The 12951-nt window shown below is 38.7% G+C and overlaps 1 protein-coding gene across 1 annotated transcript in view; it reads right to left on the reverse strand.

The window, feature by feature from the left end:
• LOC124265901 overlaps nucleotides 1–12951 on the reverse strand; it is an 83540-nt gene that overhangs the window by 59267 nt on the left and 11322 nt on the right. Inside the window, exons 3-7 of the mRNA XM_046700754.1 lie at nucleotides 8436–8641; nucleotides 5640–5851; nucleotides 4667–4970; nucleotides 4121–4221; nucleotides 1130–1322 (exon numbers count right to left, since the gene is read on the reverse strand). Coding sequence (XP_046556710.1) covers nucleotides 1130–1322; nucleotides 4121–4221; nucleotides 4667–4970; nucleotides 5640–5851; nucleotides 8436–8641 — 1016 coding nt within the window. The remainder of the gene's footprint in view (nucleotides 1–1129; nucleotides 1323–4120; nucleotides 4222–4666; nucleotides 4971–5639; nucleotides 5852–8435; nucleotides 8642–12951) is intronic.

Genomic DNA, 12951 nt, shown 5'->3' on the forward strand with positions numbered 1-12951 from the left:
TATACAATAACAAACATGCTGATGTTTGGAACTAATATACATGTGACTGCTTCAAAAATAACAAGTCAAAATATGACTTACACTTTACAATCATCAACAAATAAATCTTTCTTTTCAAAGAAATTAATAAAATGTTTAACAATTTTGATACAATTTGATATCTAGCTCCCATAGAAATAATGAATGTCATTTAATGGTATTCTGGAGTCTGGACCAGACAATCCAGTGATCGACAGCATGAGCATCATTCTGAGCAATTAGGATACAATAACATGTGTCAACCAAGTCACTGAGCCTGACCACCCGATCCCATTAGTCGCCTCTTACGACAAGCATGGGTTGCTGATGACTAATTCTCACCCGGCTGTATTGCAGCAACAGACATGATAGAAATTTTCACTCATCCTGAAGCCCAATTGCTCAAATTAAGATATCTTAGAGAAAAGTTAAAATTAGTATAATTCAAGGGTTTTGCTACAAGTTATCATTCTAAGAACCAGTTGACTGAAAACAGTTTTATTGCTATATCATGGTAGGCAGTAAAAGTCCTGACTGGATACACCAGCTCTACACAGTAATAAGGACCAGACAAACAGATGATTGACATTATATCCCATGACATTTGGGTACAATGACAATCATGACAGGCAATCAACAAAGTGTACGGGTCAGCACATGTTCCTGTAGATGTTTTCAAACCTGGCATTGATACATATCACTATACCCATTTCACGATTCGATACATATCACCATACCTATTTTCGCGGCATTATTGTGTAAGTTTAGTTACATTTTGAACATTAATATTTCATATTTTATAATTGTCCATGAAAAGATCAACATTTTTATTTTCAGAGAATAAAAAGTTCTAATTTACCATCTTTGTGCATGAAAAATAATCATTTATATCTCTCATAACATGAAAAAACTTGATACAATTGCAAAATGTAAATGATACATATCTAAACTGATACTTTCAAAACTAAATATCGATACAGTTTTGAATGGTATCGAACATTTTATTTTAGAAAAAGTATTATGCATCTATGTATCGTGGCATCCCTACTGAGTGTGGCGTTAAACAACAAACCAATGAAATTATTTTTTTAGTTTCAAACTTAACACTTACAAGTGATGGTCAAACATGGAGTTGCTGCCGAAGTCAAGGTAGTGGTAGCTGCTGTGGTCACAGTAAACTTCAGAGTTACTCCAGTGATGGCTTCACATACAGATCCAACAAATGTGCCCTGGCCGTCAGTTGTCTGGAAGTTAGCATCTACTGACAAACATGCACTTGATGGTGTAGCCACTGTAGTCACGGACTGCAAAGGAGAGAAAAAAAACAATTGCAGAACAAAAACCAATTTCAAGCCATATTACTGGCCAGACATGTATCTAAATCTTTGTGTAAAGAAATTACCATACACTTTTAGCGTGGATCTCAGTGTTCACGAATAGCATCTGACCCTCTGACAAATCCAGCAGATTCGCCAACGGTCCGATACAAGTCTACAACCTGCCTGCCCCAGTGTCTGACTGTATATTTCACAATGACTTTGACTGAAGTTGTTATATGTGACATGTGACACATGTTTGCTGCTCATAAATCTTATGTTTGTTAATAATTTCAATACCAATTATAAGAAATGTTCAATCTGAAATGTATGTTTAATTTTATTCTATGGGTCCTGTGAATTTTCTGTCCTGTTTGGTTTGTTTGTTATTAAATGCCACATTCAGCAATATTCAAGCATATGACGGCGGTCAATAAATAATCGAGTCAGGACTAGACTTTCCAGTGATTGACATCATATGCATCAATCAACACAATTGGGATACGATGACATTGTCAACCAAGTCAGCGAGCCTGACCGACCGATCCTGTTAGTCGCCTCTTACGACAATCAAAGGTTCCTGAACATCAGTTCTAACTTGTCTCTTACGGGGGTTCAATATTTAAGGAGCAACACAATTTCAGAAGGATGCAGGGAAGAATGAAAGCAAGGCTTCAATCACAAAGTGTATTATACTGTCTATTCCATGTACTGTTTTACAGAAATGTCTATTTCAAACACTGTTTTAGGCCAAAAATATATATATGTCCGTTTCCTATTACATGCTTTTTAAATATAGAGTAGGTGGGTCGGTATTTTTTACTTTTTTAAAAATATTTTTTAGTAGCACCGGTAGGGCACCTGAGAAGGTCTTCAAGAGTACCATATCATCTTGTTACAATGCCTTGTGATAAAACATTGAAAGATTTCTACATCAAATCATTATTAATGTTATTCATTTGCAGGTTTTGTCAGTGAGAGCCCATTATGCCAATTCAATGCAATCCATTTTAACCCTACATACACTGAAAAACTTGAAAATATCATACTCAATTTGGATGAAAATGATGAGTTGAAATACTCCTCAGACAAAATTTAGGGTTGCGGCGTGGGGGTGGTGGTGGTTTAGGGTAGGGTGGGTCGGGTTACTGGAAACAGACATTTTTTTGGTTGGGGTCTTACAGAAATGTCTGTTTCAAGCTGTGTTTTATGGCAAATATATGTGCTGCAGGGTTTTTTTTTCCAATGTGACATGTTGGTCCTATAATACATTTAATAACTTCATTAATAATTGTGAATAGTGACTTCAGCATAAATCAGGCGTGAACATGAGTCAAATCACACCATTTACTGTTATCAACAGCAAACATGTCTATTTATACCTTGAAACAATCCTTTCATGCATCAGAGAATGACGACATTTCGTACTTAACTGTTACAAGTCAAACAAGCATTGTCACTAAGGTGACATAATCCCCCGCCGCAAATTATCAACTCAAACTTAAAAAAGTAATGAAAGTGAAGGTTGTAATTTAAGATGTAGTTAAATGTCAACAAAAACATGACCAGTCAACCTATCTTGATATTTTGCTCTGCACAAATATTTTCAAGACTCACTTTGACCTTGACATGAATATGTCTTAGTGTATGAAATATGCAAAAATAGTAATAAACAAATTGACCCTGAAATTTAAGTGAAGGTCACCAAAATCGACTGGAACTTGCACCTTCCCTAGATAAAGCTTAGTGTTGAATATGAAGAAAATCCAGTGAATGGTTCTTGAGATATCTCGTTGACAATCTTTACATGCAGGTTAACATGCTGAAGTTTTCAAAGTGTCGCCGTGACCTTGAAAATTAAGTGAAGGTCACCAAAATCCACTGGGCCTTGCACCTTCCCCAGATGTAGCTTGGTGTCAAATATGAAGAAAGTCCAGTGAATGGTTCTTGAGATATCTCGCTGACAATCTTTACATGCAGGTTAACATGCTGAAGTCTTCAAAGTGTCGCCGTGACCTTGAAAATTAAGTGAAGGTAACCAAAATCGACTGGGCCCTGCAACTTCCCTAGATAAAGCTTAGTGTTGAATATGATGAAAATCCAGTGAATGGTTCTTGAGATATCCTGATGACAAGGGTAAAACGTTAAAGTCCCCTTGTGACCTTGAAATGAAGGTTTCTTTTACTGTGATGAACCTAGGTACCAAATATGAAAAGAATCCAGTCAACGGTTCTTAAGATATTCCAATTCGTATGTTTAGCTTCATGAGATATGCCTTGTCAAACTGTTTCATATGTAAGAGCAAACATACAAACATTCTGCATTTATAGGGTATTTTTTTCTTTTTGACATATTTGTCGAAGCAACAACTAAAATAACAAGCTCTGAGATTATAATATTCCTTGTAGAACAATAGTTGAAGATTTCATTTCTCTTGATAACTGCATTCAAATCAATTTTTTTTAAAGTTATTATACTTAGTACTGGATAGGGTACTACTGGGTACTGATTTATTGGCAGCTGTTTTTTCTATTAGACAATACGTTTATACAAGAGGTAGAAAAGTCAACAAGCACAATGTCTGCAAAACTCAATAAAGTTACATGAATTCAATAGAACTTAGTGTTTTTTATGAAGACAATTACCAGCTGAGATTACAAGATATACGAGAAGTTTACAAGAGTCTGATTCTGACTGAGCTGTGACAAGTAGAATGGTAGAATATGGTCAACAAAATAGAGGGCAGTTCTGACCGTGAAGAATTCGCATAAAATATATGAAGTTACCAGGCTTGAGTCAGGTCCTGAGTATATTCTTTTTCCACTTGAATCTCTCACTTCAACTTTCAGGTCTTCAATAATTGGAAAGTTTGCTCCAACACTGGTTTTTTATGTTTGCAGATGCAGTCAGCAAAGTCAGTGTAGTGGCAACTTGTGCTGGAAACAAGAACGGTCACCATCTCGTTCAATCACAATGTTATTCCATGAAGTAAAGCAATTCATCACAAATACAGATCCTCTCCAAGCAGAAATCATATTAATTTACCATGGCCATAATTGTTTTTGCTCATGCTTTGCACAAAATTAGTAAAATGTGTTAAGACAATGATCATGCTGAAAAGAATAAAGAAATTACACATTATTTTTCACCAATAACTGTTCCTTGTCACAACTTAATTTTGTAACAATACACTTGTGACAAAGAGACCAGAATTTGGTTAATAGGATTTATCTGTTTAAAGCTAAAAAACCCCGTAGTTAAACTAAAGTCCCTTATAACACAATTCTTGGGTAGAAAAGTACCTTTAAGATGTTCTGACAAACTTAACTTACCAGTAACAGCAAAGTAGTTACTTAAAACCACTGCACTGCTTAGCGGGTATGACGTATTTATCGAAAACACCAGTACTCCGTCTGATGCAGTCGTGATGAACTTGCTTGCTAGATCTGTGTAGTCATTTGGTGTTCTGATCCAGGGGTCATGTGCAGTTGTCATTGTCAAATTGAATCTTACAGCTGTATGGACATCTAAGATTTTGATATCACTGAAAGTGACAAGTCCATTCACAGCCCTCTTTCGGATAATTCTGTCGTAAGTACTTGCATGGGTGATAGCTTCACTACTGTCCATACGAACCTGAAAATTTACATCATCAAAACTAAAATCACGTTTTAAGGAAGACAAAACTAGTACAGTGTTCATGAATAGCGTCTGACCCTCTGACACATCTGGCAGATTTGAAAAAGGTCTGATAGAAGTCTACAACCCGCCAGCCCCAGTGTCTGACTGTATTTTTCACAACAACTTTGACCGAAGTTGTTATATGTGACACTTGTTTGCTGTTTGTAAATCTTATACTTGTCAATAATTTAATGCCATTTATAACAAGTGTTAAACCTGAAATGTGTGTTTAATTTTATTCTTTGGATCCTGTGAATTTTCAATGGGTCAGACAGACTTTGAAACACCATTCGTGAACACTGCTACTATATGCTTCAAAAGGAATGAAATCTTTGATTATTTGTGCAAAATACACTACATATAATTTCATAAAATATCCATCCACATGCATCAGGAATACTTTAGGACTCAGTCAGATAAAAACCTTATGATTCATGTAACACTGCAATGTTTGCACTGTTGATAAATGCAAAATTGCATCATTTGAAAGGAACTTTACATCTTTCAATTCAGAAGGAAGTCAAATATGGTTAAAACAGAAAGATTGACCATTTGAAATCTTGGTTGATTTAATGTTCTTGGAGTTTAACATTTAGTTAATTTGAATTAGTTAAAAGTACTCACATCAGTGCTATAAAGAAACATTTCTTTTCCAACAGAGTGATAAAACTTTTTGAATTCATATGAGACTTGGAGGTCGACAAATGCAGTGGAGTCAAGCCCTGCTGCTACAGTAGCGCTGCCTGTGTCAACAATCTTTGCACTGACAACAAATGGACTGTTTGCAGAGATTGATGTTGGAGGTTGTGAAGTTATCACTAAAGTCTTGGCAGGTACTGAAATTGAGATGAAAATAAGAATATTATGTTAATTCCAGATGGTGGTGTTCCGATGATCGAAATAATCGAAAATCGATCGAAAGAAGGATCAAAAATAATTATCGATTGAAATAAACAAGTTTTCGATTAATCAGAATTTTTTTAGTAAAACACACTTGAATGAAGTAAATAAACGATTCAATTTGACGAATATCCATGAACAAACATGCGCTCAACAGCGTAAAGCTATGTACATTGTGTTCATAGTTTCGTATTCATCACTTTGGTAAATATTACTGTAACCTGTCTATGAATAAATTTTACATCTATTGTGAACGTAATGAGATATACTGATAAATATTTGTTGTATAAATAAACAGAATAAACACATTAACATTAATGAGAAAAAAATAGGGGAAAAACCCTTAAAATTGGCGATTACATTAAAAATGTATATATTTCGATTATAATCGATAATCCTTCACCACAATCCTCCGATAATCAATAGTGGATTGGTTTTCGATTCCCAACACTAATTATAGAGCTGATTATCGCCTGGAATGATGCCATATGATACATATTGGAAATGGACTGGAATCATGTTACACAATCACTGATTCAGGATTTGAAACATGGGAGTTATGGTGAAGCACAGTAAATGTTTTGGGGAGTCATTTTCTTAATTCTAAGTCCTGAAAATAATTTGTGAATAAAATGATTCTGTTATGAATTCTAAATAAAGCAACAGCTGTGAAAGCATATTCCGTGATATTGGAAGCTACTCGTGAAGGTCCGGGTTAGAATGAGCCTTCAGTAGCCCATGCTTGTCGTAAGAGGTGACCAAAGGGATCGGGTGATCAGGCTCACTGGCTTGGTTGACACATGTCATCGGTTCCCAATTGCGCAGCTCCTGCTGTTAATCACTGGGTTGTCTGGTCCAGACTCGATTATTTCCAGACCGCCGCCATATAGCTGGAATATTGCTGAGAGCAGCGTAAAACTAAACTCACTCACTATTGGAAGCACTCTGATGCAGTGTATATACTGCAGTTACTTGGATTCAAGGTACACTAATATTACATTAGCCTGACTCCTATGAAAATATTTTGGGAATATGTAACCAAATTGTTGAGTTAAGGCAGGAATTATGTGGCGTGTAAAACCCTGCACAACAAATAGTAAGAACAGATGAACACAACATGCATAATAAGTCACTGTAAACCATTTAATTTGGAGTTGCTTGCATACCCATGATTACAAGCACGTACTCTGTGTCAAAAACATTTTAGTATCCAAATCTGGATGTGTCAACATTATCATCAGGAGATATATGGACATTGAAAAGCAAAGTTTACTGGACCATGTTTTCCTTGGCCTATGGATCACAGGTGTGGACAGTACTAAACACCCCTGGTCATGTTCCAACTAGTATGCAACTTATTTCAGACAAGTTTTTATGTAAACTATCAAGATTTTGAGAGAAAAAAATTGTCCATCTTGATTCAGGGCTCCAGCGAAGCGCCGTATTGGTGTATCTACAGACTAAAAATATGCACCATACGGTAGGAAATAATTTAGAAAATGTAGATACACACCACAACAATAGTGTACGGTCTTAAAAATCACTTACAGACGTATTTATCTGAAAAAGTATTGTTTTATTGTTTATTGACCTGTTTACACAAGCCTAGCAATGCTGTGGTGCATATATGAAACGAAACACAAGATTACTGATACTCCATTAAATTCCATTCAGTACTCTATATGTACCCTCAAAGTTTTCCAGTACTCCTATATTGAACAAATAAGGAGTACGTACTCCCTGATGTTGAAAAATTATCTGGAGCCCTGATGATTATTATTAATCTCAGACTAAAAGACAGGTGGATGCGCCTATCCCTGAGGCCACAGGCTAAAGTCACAGGCTGAGCGAGAAACATGAAATATGTATAAATACACAATATCACAACACTCTGCCTAAGAATGTTCATTTACCAAATGTAAAATTTAAATAACAGTAGATATTTACTGATCATTATTTACTGACAATACTGGTATCACACATAAACAAATTCGCTTCAGTGAATAAAGAAAAGAATTTTGCATAGAAATGTAACGATCGGCAAAATATGCCCAAGATTGATCAATGCACCACTAGTTTTGGGGAAAGTCATGGCTGGATGGCTGGTTTGTTGTTTCACGCCGCACTCAGCAATATTCCAGCTATACGGCAGCGGTCTGTAAATAATAGAGTCTGGTCCAGACAATCCAGTGATCAACAGCATGAGCATCGATTTACATAATTGGGATGTGACTTGTGTCAACCAAGTCAGTGAGTCTGACTAGTCACCACCCAATCCCGTTAGTCGCCTGGCTAGCTATTCTCGAAATGTTCGTAGCCCTACAAACTTCTTAAGCCCATTCTTAACACATTGGCTACGACCAAATTTAAGAATTCTTAGGGCTATAAACGTTTCGAGAAAAAGGGCCCAGGTCTTACAACAAGCATGGGTTGCTGAAGACTAATTCTAAAATGGACCTGCACAGGTATGGAAAGTCATGAATTCAAAGAGATCATTTGTAAAAAAATTGTTATGTTTACCTGTGATCGTGAATTGATTTGTGTCCTGGGTCACTGTGGTTCCATCTGGGAGATGCAATGTAAAGCGGTAGATTCTGTTATTAGCTGGAATTTTTGTTAAATCATTATGTTGATGATACATAGCCTCGGCAATCATAAGTCCACTATGAGCTTCAAGAGGTCCAAGAACTGTGGCTCCATGTGAACTTGCATTTCCACAGGAAAATCTGAAAGGAAGATGATAATTTTTAAAATCAAATGATCTTTGCTTTAGCCCAAAACATGTGTGGGCGGTGGTGGGGTTAAGGCATTCGCTCTTTTCGCCAAAGACCCAGGTTTTGATTCTCCACGTGGGCATGATAAGAAAAGAAATTTGTCAAATATAACATGGTAGTAACAAATAGTACATATTCTATTTTCTATGTCTGCCCGTTCCAACCGGTAATCTATGATTACATGTTTGCAGTTTTGTTATCCAAATATGTAATATTTTAAGTAAAATCGATATTTTATACTTATCCTGACTCATGATCTTTTGCTTATCTCCCTTTCCTTTTGAATGGCAGTGGAACACTTGAATCCCTTGAAGTTCCCGAAGCAGACGTATAAATACACTCACCCACGAGTTACCTCCCTTTGCCCTTTCCCGCGCAAACCAGTCATGTGACGTGCCTTACTTGTCACTCTCTCCTGATTTTCCGCCCATGCACTTGGATCTGCTGTGAAATCTCCAGTGTCTTCAACGGGGAGGTTGGGAGGGCTTCTTCGTCATGAGTCAGGATAAGTATAAAATATCAATTTTACTTTAAAAACTACATAGTTTTCCTTATCCTGACTCATGATCTTTTGCTTATAGAATCCGACAGATGGGTGGTGGGTCAAGCCACTGGATTCAACAGCTGTCCTTAGATACCTCCTGTATCCCCCCCCCATGGGAACTGCGAAGGGCATTTCCGTGATCCTATTCTTCCAACTTCTGTTAACTCAGGGGGACCACTTTCTTGTCTTACTTCAATCTCAGACAAGTTGAATCATGTTGATTCATGTGGCTACAGATAAACTAGTATCTTCCTATTACTAGATATCTTATAACAGTGTTCACGAATAGTGTCTGACCATCTGACAAATCCAGCAGATTCGCCAACGGTCAGACAGAAGTCTACAACCCGCCGGGCCCCAGTGACTGACTGTATATTTCACAATGACTTTGACTGAAGTTGTTTTATGTGACATGTGACACTTGTTTGCCGTTTATAAATCTTATGTTTGTTAATTATTTCAATGTCAATTATAAGAAATATTAAATCTGAAATGTGTGTTTAATTTTATTCCATGGGTCCTGTGCATTTTCAATGGGTCAGACAGACATCTGAAACTTACAGGACCCAATGTCCTGTGACTTTGAAACACCATTCGTGAACACTGTTATAACAACCCATAGATTATGATAAGATCTTTATCATAAATGAGTTGCGACCCCTTCACGTACAGGTAAGATCTTTACCCGTACATGATCTTTAATCACTCATGCTAGCCTGTCTTAGACTGTTCGCATGGACTTTCAAACTAGTACATTTCCTTAGTAAAAGTTATCAACAAGTCAGCGTGATAAAGGGTGAGATTTTCCAACTCAGCGCCTTTGAGGAACCGTTAGTTGCTGTGCTACAACGAGAGGCCCAAATTGGTGAATGCCTGAGACGTTTTCAGTGGCTATGTCTCGGAGGTAGTGGTTGGCAAACACTGTGTCCGATTCCAAAAGCAGCCCTCCATAATTGTTGGTATAGAGCAATTTCCGTGCAGAGCTAGTGTTGACGCCAGTGCTCTGACTTCGTGTGGGTTGGAAGGTTCTAGTCCTGCTGCTTTATAGGCTCTCAATATAACGGCTCTCATCCAGACATGGTAGTTCTTGAGACTTCTGCTGTCGCTGTTGATAATGGGATGAACAGGCGCTTGAATTTCTTTTGAAGATATATCTTCAGGGCTCTGACTGGACACAAGGATAAGTCCTCTATATCCTGTGGACCGAGGACTGTAGACAGCGCTGGTACGTGGAACTGTCTATCTGGTTGACCAGGTAGCTGGTTCTTGGCAATAAAGTCCCATCTAAGTCCTAGATGAACTGCATTATGTTGCCCTCTGTCGAATGTGGTTCGACCAAAGTCCACCAAAGTCCAGCATGTATCTCCGATATGCATGCTGCTGTGGCTAACGCAAGCAGGAACAGCGTCTTCTGTGTTAGCAGCTCGAGTGTAATCTGATCTAGTGATTCGTAGACATCACTGGTAAGATGACTAGGGCTGGGACGGGTAGGAAAAAATGGAATCGAGTACCCGCATGTACTTACCCGAATCGGAATCGAGTACCCGGAAATGTAAGGAAAACAGCGCTTCTGTCTACTTCCTGAATATTCATTCACGATTTGACAGAGATTATTATAGAAAACCTATCAGGGTGGCAATAAGACATTAAAAATGATCTCAAGCTATATAATTTACGTCTGTTTGACCAATATAAAGAGTAACACCATTACTTACATTGCTCGTTAAAATAAACTTTTCGTTCCTACTGTTACTGTAACTTGACTACTCACTGCACATGCGCACATAATTTACAGTCGTTAATAATAACCTCCATTAATCGGACAATACCAATGATGTAAATGTGTGTTACGTCAGTAATGAAAAAGACAAGTTATTAACTGCCCTTGTCATTACAGAGTTCTCTCCATTCCGGGTACTCGATTCCTAGAAATAGGACTCGATTCCAGCTGTACCCGACCCGGATTCGAGTACTCGAGTACCCGTCCCAGCCCTAAAGATGACGCAGAATTACATTTAGATCCCAGGCTGGAGCTCTGAATTTCTTTTGCTGGTCCTCCAGCTTAAAAGATCTCAGCAGAGCAAGTAATTCTGGTACTTTCGTCAACTTGCTTTGGCTGCCCTGGCGGAGTATCCTCTTTTCTTCAAGCACGTTTTGATACGGTCCACACGTGTAACTGGAACGCTGTTGGGTTTCCGTGGACTTGCTTGGTGTGCGGATGTATTAGTAGGTTCGGCCAATCTGGTAATTTGATTACTGGGTTTCCAAGATCTTCTATAAGGTCTGGGAACCATGCTCTCAGTGGCCAGTAGGGTGCAACCAAAGTCAGTTGTAGCGTCTGAGTGTGTTTGATCTTGAACAGTACTTTTGGCAGTAGTATCGGGGGTGGAAAAACGTAGCCGTTTAATCCTTCCCACGACATGCTCAGTGCATCTGTTGCCCAGGCTTGAGGATCTGGAACTGGCGAGACAAACATCTGTAGTTGTTTGTTGAACCTCGTGGCATACAGGTCTATGCAAGGGGATCCTATCTCCCTTATGTTCCGAAACGCTTCTGGATGGAGCATCCATTCCGTAGAGTGACGGGTGTAGTGGTCTTGAGAGAGCCTCTGCCAGTACGTTCTTGGCTCCGGGTATGTGACACGCCTTTATCCAGATGTTTGCTTCCTGCGTGATCTGGAACAACTGGAATGTGAGCTGCAACAGGCTTAGAGACCTTGTGGATCCTTGTCGGTTTATGGAGAACGCCACTGTCGAGTTGTCTGTGTGGATCATCACCATTTTGTTGTTCAGCAAGCTCGACCATAGTTGTAAGGCGTTGATCATGCTTTCATCTCTAGCAGATTGATGTGAAGCTGCTGTTCCATTTTGGACCACTTTCCCCACACCACTTGATCGTTGAGATCGAACCCCATCCTTGCATCGAGGCGTCTGCGTAGAGATGTGTGTCAAAGGCCGGCTCTTGTAAATAGGTCCCTTCGCAAACGTTCAACCTGTGTGTCCACCACAGTAGATACCTCTTGAGGTTTTCCGGCAGCAAGATAGGGTCGACGCTGTCTAAATGTTTTATCAGGAACCGTTGCAGCGGTCTTAGTTGTAACCTTCCTGTGCGAGTCAAGTCCTGCGCCAAGGTTAGCAGACCGAGTAGAACCTGCCATGATGGTAGTGTTAACGGAGAGACGACTGCTGGTGAATCATGGTTTATATCTGACCCAACATTCCCCTAGATCTCGATGATGTAGGTATGCGACTATAGGCTTGGTTATTCGTGTGAATAGCCACAAAGCCGAAGATATTCCAAACGGTAGGACGTTCCATTGGAAGTGCTGCCCTCTGAATAGGAATCGTAGATACTTTCTTGATTCCTGATGTATCGGGATGTGAAGGTACACATCCTGCAAGTCTATGCTGGCCATGTAATCTGCTGGACAGATGAATAGTTTGAGTTGAGGTAGGTGGATCATTCTGAACCTCTCTGGTTTCAGTAAGTAGTCTTTGTTGAATTTACGCATGTTGTAAATCTGTCTGAACTTCTCCTTAGAGTTTTTCTTGGGTACTAGAAAAATTGGGGAGTAGAAGCCTGGAGTGAGATGATTCTGATCTATTATCTCTACAGCATCTTTCATCAGTAGTGCGTTGATGGCTTCTTGTAATTTGTCTGCTTGTTCCTCTGCATAGTTGAAGACCATCGGGCTGAGTGTTAGCGGAGGTGTGGCTTT

The sequence above is a fragment of the Haliotis rubra genome, unplaced genomic scaffold, assembly GCF_003918875.1.
Source record: "Haliotis rubra isolate DU_JTF1 unplaced genomic scaffold, ASM391887v1 Scf122, whole genome shotgun sequence".
In the NCBI taxonomy this organism is placed as follows: Eukaryota; Metazoa; Mollusca; class Gastropoda; order Lepetellida; family Haliotidae; genus Haliotis; species Haliotis rubra.